The sequence below is a fragment of the Tubulanus polymorphus genome, chromosome 9 (assembly GCF_964204645.1).
Source record: "Tubulanus polymorphus chromosome 9, tnTubPoly1.2, whole genome shotgun sequence".
Lineage (NCBI taxonomy): Eukaryota > Metazoa > Nemertea > Palaeonemertea > Tubulaniformes > Tubulanidae > Tubulanus > Tubulanus polymorphus.
This window is the reverse complement of record NC_134033.1, coordinates 11634227-11650438: the sequence shown is the minus strand read 5'-3', so window position 1 is coordinate 11650438 and position 16212 is coordinate 11634227. Positions and strand designations below refer to the sequence as shown.

The 16212-nt window shown below is 39.0% G+C and overlaps 3 protein-coding genes across 5 annotated transcripts; 1 reads left to right on the top strand and 2 right to left on the bottom strand.

Annotated features, from left to right (window-relative positions):
- Window positions 1–60: 60 nt before the first annotated feature.
- Window positions 61–5149, top strand: LOC141911044 (uncharacterized). 3 transcript variants are annotated; one of them, XR_012619960.1, is made up of 3 exons: window positions 61–88; window positions 4117–4452; window positions 4986–5149. XR_012619960.1 is itself a non-coding variant. In XM_074801993.1 (3 exons), the coding sequence occupies exons 1-3, from the start codon at window positions 2624–2626 to the stop codon at window positions 5126–5128; spliced, it is 540 nt and encodes a 179-aa protein (XP_074658094.1). In that variant the 5' UTR covers window positions 1332–2623; the 3' UTR covers window positions 5129–5149. The 3 variants fall into 3 exon arrangements, 2 of the variants coding, with proteins under 2 accessions (XP_074658094.1, XP_074658093.1); XM_074801993.1 differs by lacking the exon at window positions 61–88 and adding an exon at window positions 1332–2684; XM_074801992.1 differs by lacking the exon at window positions 61–88 and adding an exon at window positions 2951–3329.
- Window positions 5150–5658: 509 nt separating this feature from the next.
- LOC141911220 (U-actitoxin-Bgr3b-like) lies at window positions 5659–6527 on the bottom strand. The gene is made up of 3 exons (XM_074802202.1): window positions 6464–6527; window positions 6134–6198; window positions 5659–5879 (listed from the first exon to the last, which is right to left on the bottom strand). The coding sequence occupies exons 2-3, from the start codon at window positions 6195–6197 to the stop codon at window positions 5755–5757; spliced, it is 189 nt and encodes a 62-aa protein (XP_074658303.1). The 5' UTR covers window position 6198; window positions 6464–6527; the 3' UTR covers window positions 5659–5754.
- A 4128-nt stretch (window positions 6528–10655) lies between these two features.
- LOC141910888 (COMM domain-containing protein 2-like) lies at window positions 10656–15067 on the bottom strand. The gene is made up of 5 exons (XM_074801750.1): window positions 14933–15067; window positions 12983–13060; window positions 12799–12881; window positions 12220–12393; window positions 10656–11861 (listed from the first exon to the last, which is right to left on the bottom strand). The coding sequence occupies exons 1-5, from the start codon at window positions 14997–14999 to the stop codon at window positions 11664–11666; spliced, it is 600 nt and encodes a 199-aa protein (XP_074657851.1). The 5' UTR covers window positions 15000–15067; the 3' UTR covers window positions 10656–11663.
- Window positions 15068–16212: the final 1145 nt, after the last annotated feature.

The following is a 16212-nucleotide window of genomic DNA, read 5'->3' as shown; positions in this document are numbered from 1 at the left end:
AATTTGAATATATCGATAATTGAATTGAATTGTCCGGTGACCAGTCTAGTTCCGGTATATTGATGACGTAGTGCACATCTTACGACCGGTCGGTAAAGGAACGTTTAGACTACTTATAGCCTTACCTTAACATACCCTATTATAATGCCTCACCTTACCCTAACCCTTCACCTTATCCTAAACCCTCTAGACCCTAACCCTGACCCTCTTGACCCGCTGGACCTTGCCCTCTGGACCCTTAAAATGCCGTTATATTGTTTTGTATATTAGCTATGTACTGTACCAAAAACTGAGAAATTCTCTATCAACATGGTACATTTTGCCTAAAATGATATCAATATCTATCAAATATAGAATAAGATATGGATGATGAGATAAATTGAATCAACGTTGTTTTGAAAGGCCAGTATTGAAGACGTACCGTAACTACATCGACTAACACAACCCCCTATAGTTATCAATGTACTCAAACAATATTGGCGAAGGGTGACGTCATAAAGTACATCAGCGCTCTATTTCAATTCACTGCCACTTGTTTCATAAATGTATGGCTGGGATACATGTTTGAGTGATAAAATACAATTTGTTCGAGCGACGTTCGGTGATTAGAATGAAACCACACGGAAAAGTTCTATAACAAAGAACCATGATGTGATATCATGTATTACATGCATACAGTGTTCTGCCACCTGGGTGTGTCAATGTCACATTTCAGTACTCGATAGATTTTTATTGCTATGCGCGAATATCTATCGCACACGTAGGCTTTATTTCTATGTATTTATGTATGTATCTTTATGTGTTATATATGTATCTTCATGTATTTTAGATAATAAGTTATAAGTTTCTATCTACTCAAACCGAGCCTATGTTGGCAACCCTTAAGCCGAACGCACACGATAAAGGGAAACGGAGAAACACGAAATTTCGGAAACAAATATATATGTATGATCTCGGAAACCGTATTTCTTGTGGACGCGCACGACAGAAACATGTTTCTGTCTCCTGCCTCCTGTTTCCCTGTGTCGTGTGCGTTGGGCTTGGCGATCTCTTAGGAGAGTAAAAACAGATATGGATCGAAGAAACCTCTGACTCTTTGACCAGAACGTAAAATCTGATGCATACCGAGTTTTTTTTTGTCGAGGCAAAATCTTTAGTAAACCTTATATTGTATAAAGCAAATGCAATCAAAAACACCTCTTTTAACTTCGTCAACATTGTAAACATTTGATTTCGATAATTTGTATTTCATATTACTATTTACACAAGTTGAATTTTTATTTCCGTATGACTTAGGTTTAATGTTCCGTCGACATTTTGATCGAATTTTATCGAAGGAACTGTTCTTCAATGGAGCAATGGAAGACAATCCCATCCAGTGCATCTCCTACATCTTTGGTTGATTCGGAAAATAATTCAAGGAGACTCGGCTAATGCAATAACAGTTTTTGCCACCTGGTAGACAATGTCAATTTTTATCACTGTCACATCTCAGTCGTCTGGCTTTACAGAATATCTATCGTACACATAGGCAAAGCTTATGTACTTTTATGATTGCGCGCGGTTTTTCTACAGTGGTTTCTCTTTAATTAATATGAATCTTGTGGGCAAAGTGAAATTATATTTAAACATGTTTCGTATCATCCAAATCTTGATTTGCCGGGACATACCGGAAAATCATCGCAACACGTGTCGTCCTAAACCGAATCGTATTAACTACGTTCAACAGTACTCAGAATGAGTCAATGTTTGCTTTCCCTTACGATCTTATTTGGGGATCGAAAACAAATTGATCGTAGAGACTCCTGGTCGTGTTTTTATCAATCAGGGGCCAGTTGCTCAAAAGTTGGTCTAAGATAAGTTGGTCGGTGGATAAATAAAATACCATAATAACAATGGACTTTCAATTGGCACTATGTCAACTATCAACTGATTAACTCTAACCAACTGTTGAGCAACTGCAGCCCCTCAGAATGCAGAATTTGAAACATTACGATCTGTTTACCATGAATGTATAAACTAGATTATCAGAGATATCTAGTTTATACGTCTATGGAGAGACCCAGTGCTAGCCAATGTGTTTTACACTGACTACTTGTGTACAGCTAGTTGGCTTGTACTGACTTGCCATTATAGCATCATTAAACATGGGATGGCAGATTGGCAGATTTGGGATCTTTTGGAATATCTAACGCAAATTTCCGATCTCAATGATAGGTTGTTTGCCGCTGATTCTATGGCAGTACTAAGCAGAATCACTGCTGGGAATGTGCCCTGCAATTTGCATGCAGCATCACAGCAACATCCTGTGTGTAAAGTCTGCTGGGTCCATGTGCCTGGGCATGCTGGTGTCATGGTCAACGAAAAAGCCGCCAGAGTAGCTGGCTTGACTGACTCGCCTACACCCCAGGAACTGTATCCTGCCGATCTGAAGCTGATGGCTGCGTACAAAATGACATATATCCAGAAGCTACAAGAATACTGGGAAGCCAGCGCATGTTGGGACTAGAGGCTGGCTATGATCGGTCCGCTAAACAAGTGACCTGAAGGGACCCACAAACGGCACTTCACCAGATATACCACATCCACTTCCATCCACCTCCTGCCATAGACAATCGGGAGTATGGGGAGCCAGAGGATCAGTTTCATATTCTGCGATCCCACTCGCAAAAAGGTAAAATTAGGTAAATGATAGTTGTTAGAATGACCGTAAACGCACGATAAACGTTATTGTATATGATATTCTAGTACTCTATCTCTTTGAACCTTGTCTATCTAACGTTCGATAATTAAAATTTCATTTGACTCTTTACACAAGTTTACTCTTATTTCTATTTTGTTCACCATACCATATCACGCGGCTAAGTTTTCTACCGAATAATATTCCATCGACATTTTTTATTAAACCCCGTCATGTGGAAACAGCTTGTTGATCGAAGAGGCGCGTTCGAACCTAACACCAAGAATTAGATCGCCCCATTCATCCCCTGCATCCCCTGCTGCTTTGGATGAATCAAAAAAATAATCCCGGGATATTGCAAAATCATCTCGCCTAAGCAGTATTATTTTTTCAGCAAATTTTATGCTTTGTTCGGTCTGCCTTTTCTAATCACTGGCAGGTGTGGTGTCAGATCTGTCAAAGCGCCAGCCAATCGGGTGGTTTCAGACGTCGATTTTCTCCTATTTGAACGGAGCGATTTTGTCTAACGTGATGTCGTCATTCAGAAATTTGCTTTCTTTCGACTAGCTGGCTGATTAAACAATGATTGCCGCTCGCTTATTGGTTATTGCTGAGGTTTTCCTGCTCGCGTCGCTTTCCACTGAAGAATGTAAGTTATGGCAGTAGATTTGCTTGTGTTTTTGTGGTCTTCTGTTTGTTGGAAATTTGGTCGATGTATTTTGTGCTGAATGTAAGTTAGATAAGTATGATCATTCTTGTTGGTGATCTTAGTTTCATATATGAAGTTGGGTAAAAATGTAAGTGTCACCCTCAACAGGAGGTAAGTTGTAACATGGACATAATTTGTAGTTTTTTGCTGTCCAATGGATAATAGCTCTCGTTGAAATTGTACAGGGAAATGCATTGTGCATTATCGCATTATCGTAAAACGTAAGATGTAATTCTTCGAACAAAATCTAGAATTATGATGTATTCTGTTATACGACTGCGCCACCGCTGCAGGAGCAAATGTACGTAGAGACGGTAAACACTCCTATAGGGCCAGTCGCACAATACTGACTGAAGTCCAAAAGCGGTTCTAAATCATGAGACCAGTCTTAAGTTGTTAGATTTACTAGGTAGAATAAAGCTATGTTAGGCTGGTCGTCAATGTAAGCCATGTGCATTACGGGCTCCATGAATTGACCAACACCAACTGGCGGTTTGACTAAAAGAGAAACTAGAAACGACTAAAGAGTTCCCAAATCATCAATACACCTCGATTACAAATTAACCCCGATAGAAACTATTCGAAAGCAAATCAACTTTTGCAGGAAATATATTTTAGAAATTACAATTGTTTAAACCAAATTCCATTCGAAGTTTGCGTTCAAGTTTGCGTTTTGCGGGTCGATTTAAAAAGCCATGCTAACGCCGTCAGCATTTCATAATTTCAGTCCGATGTCCAAATTACGATAGAGCGCAAAGAAATATTAGCTTATGGTGGGCTGAAATGGAAAAAATCCAAGCCGAAAATCATGCAGTTTGTCAAACTAAGTGTGCAGATCCGGATTCCATAGATTGCGAATTGTGCATTGCTGGCCTTATTGAGTGTAACACTAATCGTAGGATCCCGCTGATTCGCAACGCACTAAAAAAGTGTATGAAAGCGTATTCCGAAATGAAACGATTAGTATCAACTTGCTGGCATAATACAAACTCGACTTTAACTGCCAGGTGTAATAGATGGAAATGCATTTATGACGACCATCATGACCGTCTAAATGATATGGGTGAGTTCATATATTCTAAACTACGTAATATATTGGGAGAGCCCTGCGAGCAAATAAATACTTTAATGAAGGCTTGGTCGAGATTTCATCGGACTTGCTCTAATAATGTAACCCTAGTAACAGTAATATTAATTGCTTAATAATTATCAAAAATAAATCATGGCCAATGCAATGGACGTTACGACCGACAGGGTTTGAGGAGGAACCCGCACCTATGAACCTTATTGAAATAAATTGGCTATGTTTGAATTTATTGCGTACGAATATGGAATATGAAATTGTCAGCTGAGACGTCACGTAAATGACCTTTGTATCGGGACCTACGGAAATGTACGAAAGCGTCCTGGGGATTTTGTGAAAGAAAATATGCGAGGTTTAGTCCGAGTAACTAACTCGAAATAAACTACCTTTCTCATATACAGGGATTTCGGAGGATTATTTTGAGTGATTATTTCGAGTAAAGTTTATTCGGAATAGGCTATAGTTTTATTTGAAAATTAATTGTAAAAGAAGATCTTAATGCATTTTTTTAGGATATGAATCGACGAATATCGACGATATGGATTGTGAAATCTACGACAAAGCAGTGAATAAAATGCTGATATGGTATTTGAAGTGTAAGGATTGCTCGCTAGATAATGATGGAAAATATGATTGTAGCGGAGTCAGTGAATAAAGTGTGCGGTCAAACTCGTTGTAAACCATCAACAACTAGTTTGTTGTTATAACGAGTAAAATGTCTAATTTGAAACTGTGTTAGTCTTAATTGTTCATCTTTGAAAGAAAATGTGGAGTACAATCCGTACTATTTATCATAAATAGTTTCTTCATTCAAGCATGACAACTTCGGACAGATATTCTAACCATTCCAGTAGACGATTTGATTTATCCCTCAAAATCGTAATATCTCGCAGTCATGCACATAAATGTACCATGCCTCGGTCAAGTTACGGCAATTTCCTCGCATTACGCACCATTGTCTTCAAACATGCGATAACGTGGATGCCTTGGATGATACTTAATGATGAACGAAAATTATCATTAAGATTGGACAGATTGGATTTGGAGAGCGCGTCAATGGCTGTCAACAACAAGCGGCTTTCTTGAATTGTCATATGTCGCTGCTATTGTGATAGAACAGTCTTGAACCGATTACCTATTCCAGTCCATTATCCCCTGAATCATATGGAAAAAGCGTAAGAATAATTTCAGTTAGATCATCTTTTTTATTCTAACTGGTATGCAAATTATATGCAATCAGTCAAATATCGATGACGCGTCGGTCGATGTTTATCGGGATATTTAATGTGGACAACATCTGCCCATCAATCGTGAGCAACAGCCGCTGCTAGGTCCACCGATCAACCAGTAGGTTCCGTGTTTACCGTTGCAGAAACATGGAAGTCCTCTCTCTTCAATCTCTACTTCTGCAAATCATAAGATGTGTGATATACGTCAATTATTCAAACCTCTGGGGCGCACTACACTTCAGAACTAGCCGACTAGTTAAGTTCACTCGATTCAGAGGCTTTCGTAACCAGTCTGATTCAGAGGCCTACGTTACCAGTCTACGTATGTGACATAGGTTTAGTAAGTTTAGTAAAATTTCAGTCAGAAATTGAAATCATCGTTACTAAATAAAGCGTTGTAGGCGTGTATTGGACAGATTGAATGTATTTACCTTCTGCGGCAATGGCTCCGATGACCATAAACAAGGCCAAGGCGATAAACAGAGTTTTGTACATTCTGAAATGTGGATGAACATTATTGGAATTGATTTACTATATAAATATAGCCTGGTATGATATACGTATTAAGTATCAATTCCGGCATATTTGCTTTGGAACCACGCGAATTTCGTATTATAAAGCTCTAAAACAACGAATTTTAATCGACTTTGAATTCAGAATCGACGATTTATACCTACAACTGAGAAACTAGCTCTCTGTGGTGTCACTTACCTGAATTCAGAATCAACGATTTGTACCTACAAACTGACTAGCTCACTTACCTGGTTTTTTCGGCTTGTTGTAGACGATTCCCAACAGTTGACAAAGCTAGAAAACTATCGGTTATTTATACGATCAAGCAAGATTTAATACTATGTTAAACCGCTTATGAGAGAAAACAATAAGCGGCTTACAAAATAATAATCGACGCCGTCATTTCAAGTTTTATTGGCGCATTCTGATTTCTGTTTCAGATAACATTCTTAATTTGAACTTTTCGATCTATTCAATCTAGGAATTGTATCTATTGCTTCCGATGATTCGAAAATCAGTTGACGGTTTGTAAGCGGTAATGTATTGTTCCGATGAAAGATATCGACGGGTGAGTTTACTTATTTCGTCGTGAATTAATCAGTGGCGCTGATGTGCGTGACGTCATTCGGGTGATAAAGAGTGAAAAAAAGATATCTTCGTTTCTCATTACCGCACGAGTGAAAACGTTTACCTCAAACATCGTAAGAAAACGAGATCATCCGCCCGCATCAGGATTGTAACTGCAAGTAGACGGAGAGCACTTTATTGGTGTGACAATAGTTTATTAGATGCACGAGTTCAGGATCCAACTGGTGAATTTGACTATATTTGACTCCTAGAAATTATTGCTCAGTGATATACCGGCGGCGAAGCTCATTAAAGGGGGTTTGAAAATCCTCTTTTCCCTTGTATTTGAAGGCATTCTGGACCTGTGAGATTAGGTACTTATAGAAAATATGTTACTCACAATTTTTTTCTACCATTTTCTGGAATACAGTGGAATGTAGCTTGGATCCGCCCCTGCGAGTTTCAGCTACTAATGTATAGTAGCTTCACCGGGATTTACAAACTACGAGCATCCATCATATAAATATAGAAGCGCGTAGCTGATTCAAATATTTCTAATTAAAATTCCTATTCAGGTTGACAGTATGTTTAAAATAATAATGATATGTGATATTTGTGAGAAACATGACCACAGCAGAGCCAAATTTGTATATAAAACCCATCGATTTCATACACACGTCTCGCAAGCGGCTTATAGTCAGTCATAAAAGTGTCTGGCGAAAGCTAAGTTCGCAGCAATAAAGCTGTAGTAAAATTGTTGCGACTCATAACATAATTTTTTTCTCATATAAGCGGTTTTAACATACCAGGTATTAAGTATTGATTAATGTTTCTAATGCTACAACAACCTGAAAGTCGGGTATTACACATTGTCGATCTCCGAACTATGAAACCAGAACTATGAGATTCACTTGAATCCCTACAGTAACTCCCTGTGCTCACGCCAATAATATTCAACTATACGTATCTATCTATTGAACGTCGCATATATGATATATTTTAAACCCGAATTGTCTTTTGTAAGTAAAAGTGAAGTGAAAATTCCAGACAATCAGGCCTGATCAAAAACTCCCCGAGTGTAGTGAATAGGGATAGACGCGTGAAGACTGGTCACTCCAAATAAACGATCAACAACATCAAACAACTAGAGCTAAGTATTCTAGCGGTTTAATACACTGAGCTGGCAAGCTGGATGTTCCCAGTTTCAAATCTATAAAAGTTTCAGATTTTTGTCTGTTTAATAGAAAATGGAAAAATCCAAAATTGGAATAAGAACTGCCCTTTTCACATTGGCTACGAGATATTTTACACGCATAAGCATAAACTGATATAGCGTTACACTGGATTCGTATTTCATGTTACTTGTGATTTCCATGTTTCAAAAAGTCGTTTGAGATTTTGTCTGAATTTCAAATTTAAAGAAAGGTAAACGACGAAATTTAACGCCGAATCGAGAACTACCAGAAACAGACCGGCCTTTCTGGCGTACTGTTTGAAATCGTTTGATTTGAACGCGAAACCCGCCGCACTCGCGACTCGATCTGCGCAAGCTGGCGTCTCACAAATTGTAAATATCAGTAGAATTGCCATCACCATCTTATCGGCCTGTCTGGTTCTACGACTGGACTTGGTTGAGGACGCGTGGGCCGCCAGGACTACTGAACGCCGCGCACGAGCGATATGAATGGAATTGAGCAGGCCTAGGTTCGTAGCGTAAAGAACGCCCAACGGAAAACCGACCAGAAATCCGAAATAGACGATCATATCAAATCGAGCGTACGATACTGGTACAGTTATTATAGATGACGCATAAATATCTAAAGAGCAATGGTGAATATTTTCATATTCCAGACTGGACAGCCAGTATCGCGGAACGTGACTAACTATGGATATTAGAAACGTGAAAACGATGTTGATTTTGCAACATTTCCACGTCAGGACTCGCCTGGACCAGAGAGGGTATTTTATATTCAGGAAGCGATTCACGGAAATGTAGGCGGTGATCCAGTTTCTGATTTGTTGCGTGATAAAGTATAATACGAAAGTAATATACGCCAACTCGGCGTCGATATCGTTGTCCCTGTACCTGAACACCAGATCTCCGAATCGTATCTCGTACCGGACGTGCCTGATGAAAAAGTACACGAAACAAACGCACAGAAACGACATATCGCAACACGCCAAAACCTTCAAGATCTTAATCGATACCGCCGCTTGTCGTTCGAGACCGAACGCTAATAAACTGAGCGCGTTACCAACTATGCCAAAAATGCAAACGGCCCCAACTCCGTAGATGTACAAGTTATGTACGAACACGTATTTAAATCTTACGGGTGGACAGTTCGTATAGCCGGATACGTTAAACATCGCTTTCTATTGTACAGAAATAGTCGCATAGATCACGGTTACAGTATATGCCAGTTGTTGTCGATCTTTAAGACATTGCCGTCACTGACACATATGTCTAAGTGTCGTATTTATCACCAAACATCAATTTAACGCATCGTTCGCAGCACGTTTTAAGATCTCTTAAAATATTGTTGCATTTATTGCTGTGTCAGGCGTTAAACGTTTCCTAATGAAACATTTTAGATCAACGCGGGGTAATATACATGTATAATCTGACTATTTATCATAGTGTGTGAAATACCCGGTAACGGTAATTATTTAAATCATGTCATGTCTTGTGCATTACCATGTGTCTACGCCATATAAGCCGCGAACGCACACCAGCGTTTTGGCCCGTACCAGTACCAACACAATTACACATTATGCACGACCATTATTTTCAATCAACGTCCGACCAGGCCCGAGCCAAATTTTAGCACGGGTCAAATTATTGCTTTGTCCTTTGATATGTTTTGCAACTCATAAACATATCTACGTTTAACACGACCAGTTTGATCGCATCCTTTTTATAACCGATCATGATTTACGCGTGGCATATAACGGAATTTGTTAATAACCATATCATCTTCTGCTGTTATTGTGTTACTAACACTAACGGGCGACCAAACTCGGCCATTGCAAGTTCAAGTTCAAGTTCAAATTTATTTCACAGAAAGCATGACAGGCTATGTACACAGGTTGAGAGAAAACGAACAATAAAACTTACAATTTAAAAAAAAGCACAATTATAAAAAGAGATAGAGAACAGTAGCTTTCAGTGTGGGCCAAGCAAAGCCTTTAGGCCACTGTCGCTAGCACCCAGGGAAAAAACGAAAGGGAAATGAAGAAACAAAGGGGAAGGAAATGAGAGTTGATGATTTTTGATAATTTCAGGATAGTTTATATGAGAAGCTAGAGGGTTCAGGAGAGTGAGCAATTATAACAATTGGGGTTATTACATCGATGGATGCAAAAAAATAGACTCCATGTCCACGATCTCTATTCGACCTCTGTTATTGGTGGTCAAACACAATAAATGATTTACATGACAATTCAAACAGACAGTCCTCAAAGTTACCCTTTTGTCATTATGTCTGACACCAACTGCATGTATGAGGTCACGTGCATTATTGAAGAACACTACCTCAGACTGGTTGCCTGTCTAATTTTGCACGAAACATTCGCAGTCAGAATAGAGACCGGCAACGAGTCTACACTAGGCCTCACGCCTATTTCCATCCACCGCTTGCCAGGGATACGGTATCGCTCCCGATTCGTTTCCACCAGCTGTTCCAGGAACGGCTTTAGCTTTTAGTGAGTTCGAATCCCTTGACGAGTGAAGATGGCCTATTTCAGATGTATCTTTTGTGAAAAAAACCATTGATGATCCATCCTGCCACACAACAACCACAATTCAACACAATTACACATTATGCACGATCATCATTTTCAAAATCAAAATTATATTACATAGAAATAAAATATATAAAATTTAGAAACACATCATTAATTTGTCTATTTACAATGAATTTTCCAAAGAAATTTGTTTTAATTGACTTAATATTATTCTGAGAACATATCGCCAAACCTCTAACTCAATGCGATAGAAATATCATTCTTTCTTCTGATGCTGAATTGACAACATCATCGCGTTTATGTTTTGGTCCCAACAGCTTTGAATGTATTTTCCCTATGAAATATTTCCATGATTGTTCTTATGCTAGCACTTTAACAATACAGTCAAACCCACTTAATATTCGGATCATTTCGATCAGGCTTTGATCTTATCCAGATATCATTTACAGTTCATCTGTACATAAATGTATGAAAATACGATGCTTAGGCCACACCAAAAACCGGGCGGGGCAATCACCAAAATGGGTAGGTCGGTAGGGAATTTTTTTTTTTTTTATAGAAAAAAAAATTTGGGGTATTCTTCTGACAGTGGGTAGGTCGCCGTAAATAATTTCAACATAACATCAAAATCCTGAATAGGCGTATAATATATTATATACGGAATTCCTGGAATTTTACAATCCAAGGTTGCCATCAATATCTGATTAGCAACGTTGTCTGAGCACACAAGTACCATATCCAGAATAAAATTGTTAAATCCGATGTAATAAGATATTTTTTATCATGTCGTCTCTGTGCCGACATCACGATTTCACGAAAAAAAAAAAAATATTTACGAGAATGGAGAGCTTTGTAGTCGGTTGGCCACATATATATTTTTGAAAATAGTTATTTCATCCACAATTTTGAAATAGGGTCGGTAGGAAATTTTATTTTATTTCGAAAATAATTATTTGAAATGACAAAATATCGGGTCGGTCGGGCCCGAGAAACAGGGTTTTCTTTTGGTGTGGCCTTAATCTGGATTTCTCGTAAACCAGATTAATTTTATTCGTGTAAAATGATCGGAATTAAGCGGATTCTACTGTATTAACACGAACATTGACACGCGAGCCGCGTACGAACTGAAGACACTTCTCATTTGATATTTCGAACTATTCGGCGACAATGCGCCGTTTTCATTTCTTGCAAAGCCGCGTCTAATGTATTCGTCAGGTGGACTAAATTCACCGGATCCGTTTGCAATATTTGCGTTTTCGTTTCGCCGTATTCTTCCGTCGTCAACTTCAGCGTAACGATCGGATTGGTTTGATGTCTCAACGATCGACTGGCCAACTGAAAGGTGAAAATATATCACATTTAGGGACGATTTCGTGGAAAATTGGAAGGTGGAATCCACATGGCAGGGGCGGATCTACGATTTTCCATGGGGGGAGGGGTGTCCAATGAGAGAAAGGGGCACTTTTTACGAAACACCACATACTCTGGATACTTCCACAACATTTTAGGGGGTGCTTTTGGTCATTTCATGCGTTGAAAAAATATTATAGCTAGAAAACCTTGGTCACAAAAAAATTTTGTGGGGTGATATTTTTGAGGGCACTTGGCCTGCATGGATAAGGCAGAATACTCTTTGGATAAAGCAGCAATTATACCGACGGTTAATAATGTACAACATGTAAATGCTTCTTACTTCAACTTCTAATCGCCATTCGAGGTTTGTATAATGCGGCAGCTCCAAGATCATATTCGACAATATTCGACGAATTTCATCGCGATTCGTTTCGTAGACTTGTTGTAGAACTTTTTTGAGTTCATCGTCGAATCCAAGCGTCAGGATCGAATCGTGGAAGTCTATTTCATTCACCTGGATTTCATGAAGAAAAAAACATTTAAAAACAGAACTAAAGGGCTTTATGTATATACCGGTAGGCCCTAGGCCTAACACTTTCTCGGATGGTATGTAACACGTTGAAGATAGTTGATGGTTTCATTCCCAGCAGATGTGATGGGTGTGTATGGAAATCATAGCCAACCGTCAGTAACCCGACTGTGGTTTAGTGACTGGTCAGTTAATGTCAGGCATTCGTAGTTCATTTTCAATAAAAAAAAATCTCTGATGAAGTTCTGAAAACGAGTGAAGCTTTCTGAGGTGAGGTCCTCAACACAAGTGAAACCTGGACTATCAAAACTTAGAAGAATGATAATTAAGTGTGTGGAAGTGCAGGGTCTAAACGGACCATATAGATACAAGGTACCCGCATAAACTCACCATAAGTTTCGAACTTTCCGATAACAGGTACATTAAACCTTCAATTCCATGCTGCACAGTCTCAACATCGACATTCAATTTTTCTAAACGAGGAAATAAATCATAAACAATCAGCCAATCATCGAAATGAACTTTCTGAAAATCGCTTTTAAATCACTTTTAGTTTTTAATCACTTTTACTTACGTGCTGCTGCCTGGTAGACCTTTGAATTTATACCTTTGCGTATGAATTCAAGGGACATACGACAAAACTCCTGCAGCACTGAAATGTATCATAAAACAAGAATTACCGGTACAATAGTCGAGATTTCAGTACAAAAGTGGGAGCGACTGGCTGCAGTTTAGGTGTCCCTACTGTTGTTCATGTACGTAACTTAACCATAAAAATATTAGACGGACGTCGGGCGCCATAGGCGCCCGGAGGACGTCCCTTTGGTAAACGCGTATATGTGGATACTTCGAAGTGTCTTCTTAACCGATTCTGACTAGCTGACAAAGTCAGAAAAAAATGACGTCACTTGACATCCGGTTTGAAGTTCATGGGGAAATCGGAAGTAGAATTACGTCACGCTAAAATCCGGCAGCGAAATAACTAAAATAAGGCAATTTATGGATCGGGTTATTTCAGAATTTATTTATTTCATGAAATTTCGAACAAGATTGGGTCGATGAATAGTTTAACAATGAACCGCGTTGATCGAACGAGTTCGAAAATAGCTGAAATTCCCTTAGCAACGGGGAGCGAATTCATAATAAACAAACCACGCGCCGGGGCCCGGTTCAGCCATCGCAGGTTCGAATCCCTGAGAATTACGCTCTCGCACGCGCGTGCGACAGTCAACCCCAGCCGCAGCGCTGAAATATGTGATCATTTATCAAGTTTAATGACCCTAAAACTGCGATGAGTCGCGTTGTCGTACGATTTGCTTAAAATTTCAAGGCGGCACGGTCTCGCTCCGCGGAGCAGCGACATCAGCGACATCGCGGTCGGCAAAAACATTAGTCTCCGCCCCTTCTTTCACCAAATAAGGAATTCGGTACCGCTGGCCACGTGCACTATTAATTTTGAGCCGTAGATTCCTGGTACTCGACATACCCCCGAGAATTAGAAACAAATAAATATTTTTTGCGAGAGAAATCAATTTTTGTATTGACATTTAAATTTTACTGCTGATAATTTATTCGATTTTTTTTTTCTGGCAGAAAAAAATTATGCGATCGAAGCGTTTCAACGTGTCTTTCATTTTTTCTCGTCTTCCTTTACTTTTCAAATGGAGCTCATTTCTAAATTAACACCAGGTCAAATTCTTCGATCTTGCAAACCGTCTCAGTTTCACCATAATGTCGGTTTTTACATTTCGGGTTTTACAAAGTGGTTTATAAACCATTGAAAAATTCCTGATACAAATCGAAATAGTAATCTTTTTAGCAGTGGTAAACCGACATGTCCCGGGTAGCCAAACACCAGTTTATATTTAGTTAAGGAATGGGTCAAGTTATTTTCATAGAAAATTGAATTTCATTTGATCTACAGATGAAATGAACAGGTTCGTCATAATTTTCCTAATCAAAATATAAGCCAAAATTTTTAATAACCAGAAATTAATCGAACCTTAAAGTTGAAGTTTCATCTTCTTTCCCCCACCACTTAACTACATGGCATCAGTTTTCATTTTTCCAAGCTTAACAATGAGAATTGATTTAATTTCTTCAATAATTTAATGCTCGGGGCCCAAATCTACAGAACAATTTCAACATCGAAATAAAATTGATAGACTTTAAGAGTTAGTAAGAGTTTCTTTCCAGTTTCATTGACAACAATTAATTTTCTCGGTGTTCCTTTAGTCACTGACACTATTTTGAGTGTTTTTGTTATACTCCATACGTGAACGAGGTTGTTTTCGAATCGTTATGATTTCTTAATCTTAGTCGTGAAAATTAAATCAAGCTGCGGTGACGAAGCGTCCGTCACTTAGATTTCATCTATTACATATTCTTCAACTTTAATTACAGCAACACCTCAGAGTGGAAAGGTGAACTGAAACCAGATTGATTTCCATAAACACTGTCTCTGAGTCTGGGAATGGGATTGAATGAATTGACTTCATTTGCTCGCTTTATCTTTTATACACACCATTCACATCGACACTTGTGATGTACTGTAAATGTTTCTTATGTACATCGTCGAGCACTAAAAGCATGTTTTTCACGGGTAACCTTCGAAGGCAAGAAATAGAAAAAACTGCTCCGCAAACCCGGAAATAGAAAATTGACGCCTTTGACAAAAATTGACAAATTTGTTTACACAGCGCTGTAATATTAAAAGATAAACAATAAAATATGGAACCGACCATTAACTAAAATACGGAATAGGGTGAAACAATGGAATAAATTAAATTTATTGACGTTCTTTTGTTGGCGCCCGTGAGAGACTGGTCCGGCGGTGGGTAGATGTAAATAATAAGGACTTTCTCGTACTTCACAGAGAGCAATATTGAATTCCTCATATGTTAAGGTAGGGGCTCGTGTGTCCCTACCTTTAGGTTTTTCTGCTTCAACCAAAGGGGAGGCCCGTCCTGACCGAGTTGACTGAAGTATTCTCAGTGGCCGGGAAGACGACCAGGCCGCCGCGCAGAAGGACACTTCTCCCGGAACACTAAGTGTCGGAAAACAAAAAACAAGTCGCAGTTTTGGTCAAGCTTTATAGTTGCTGTTCCCACTCTTTGAACTAAAAATTTATTAGACGTAGATCTCTGTGTTCCAATCGCACACTTCAGTAAAAGCAGGCAGCCAAATCCTCCTCAAAATAGCAACGAATTTCATTCTATTTAGTACAGTATCCTTCCCCACTGAATTGAGCCTAGTGAACGTGAAACGTTTCCTAGGACAAAACTTAAAATGTTAATGTGGTGCCACTGGAAACGAAAAAAGTTGATCATTTTCATCAAAAAGGATGAAAGTGATGCGATTAATCGTGTCATGTCGAAATGGTATCGATTTGTAAAAAGTTTTTTTTTTTGCTATGCACAATTTCCCCGCTGTGAGGAAAACCGGCGAAACCCCCCCGGATTTTTCAAGAAGTAAAAATCCTTTTGAGTACCGTATCTCGTCAGCGAGCTATGGAAACTAGGAAACTTTCAAAGTTTTCTGATAAACTGAGGAATCTTCCAACGGTAGGCCATGAAATCAACTATCGATAGGCTACACATTCATCATTGGTTCATTCGGTCATTGATTGAGTCGGCAAGGGCTGAGTAGGCACGTTTCAAATCTTGCCCCGCGGGCTGGTCAAATTAGATTTTATCTTCTTCAATTTTCAAAAAGGGCACCACTCTACTGAAAAAGGAGGATGGCGCGTTCGGGCCCCCTGAACACGGTACATAACATTTTGCCCTAGCGACCTTCGCCATTGCT

Coding starts and splice junctions, on each gene's coding strand:
- LOC141910888 (XM_074801750.1), bottom strand. CDS start 14,999: ATGCTTTTAGTGCTCGACGATGTACATAAGAAACATTTACAGTACATC. Junction 12,882..12,982: donor GGTCTACCAGGCAGCAGCAC/GTAAGTAAAAGT, acceptor TTCCTCGTTTAG/AAAAATTGAATGTCGATGTT. Junction 12,394..12,798: donor CGGAAAGTTCGAAACTTATG/GTGAGTTTATGC, acceptor CATGAAATCCAG/GTGAATGAAATAGACTTCCA.
- LOC141911044 (XM_074801992.1), top strand. CDS start 3,263: ATGATTGCCGCTCGCTTATTGGTTATTGCTGAGGTTTTCCTGCTCGCG. Junction 3,330..4,116: donor GTCGCTTTCCACTGAAGAAT/GTAAGTTATGGC, acceptor TCATAATTTCAG/TCCGATGTCCAAATTACGAT. Junction 4,453..4,985: donor TGACCGTCTAAATGATATGG/GTGAGTTCATAT, acceptor GCATTTTTTTAG/GATATGAATCGACGAATATC.
- LOC141911220 (XM_074802202.1), bottom strand. CDS start 6,197: ATGTACAAAACTCTGTTTATCGCCTTGGCCTTGTTTATGGTCATCGGA. Junction 5,880..6,133: donor CGGAGCCATTGCCGCAGAAG/GTAAATACATTC, acceptor TATGATTTGCAG/AAGTAGAGATTGAAGAGAGA.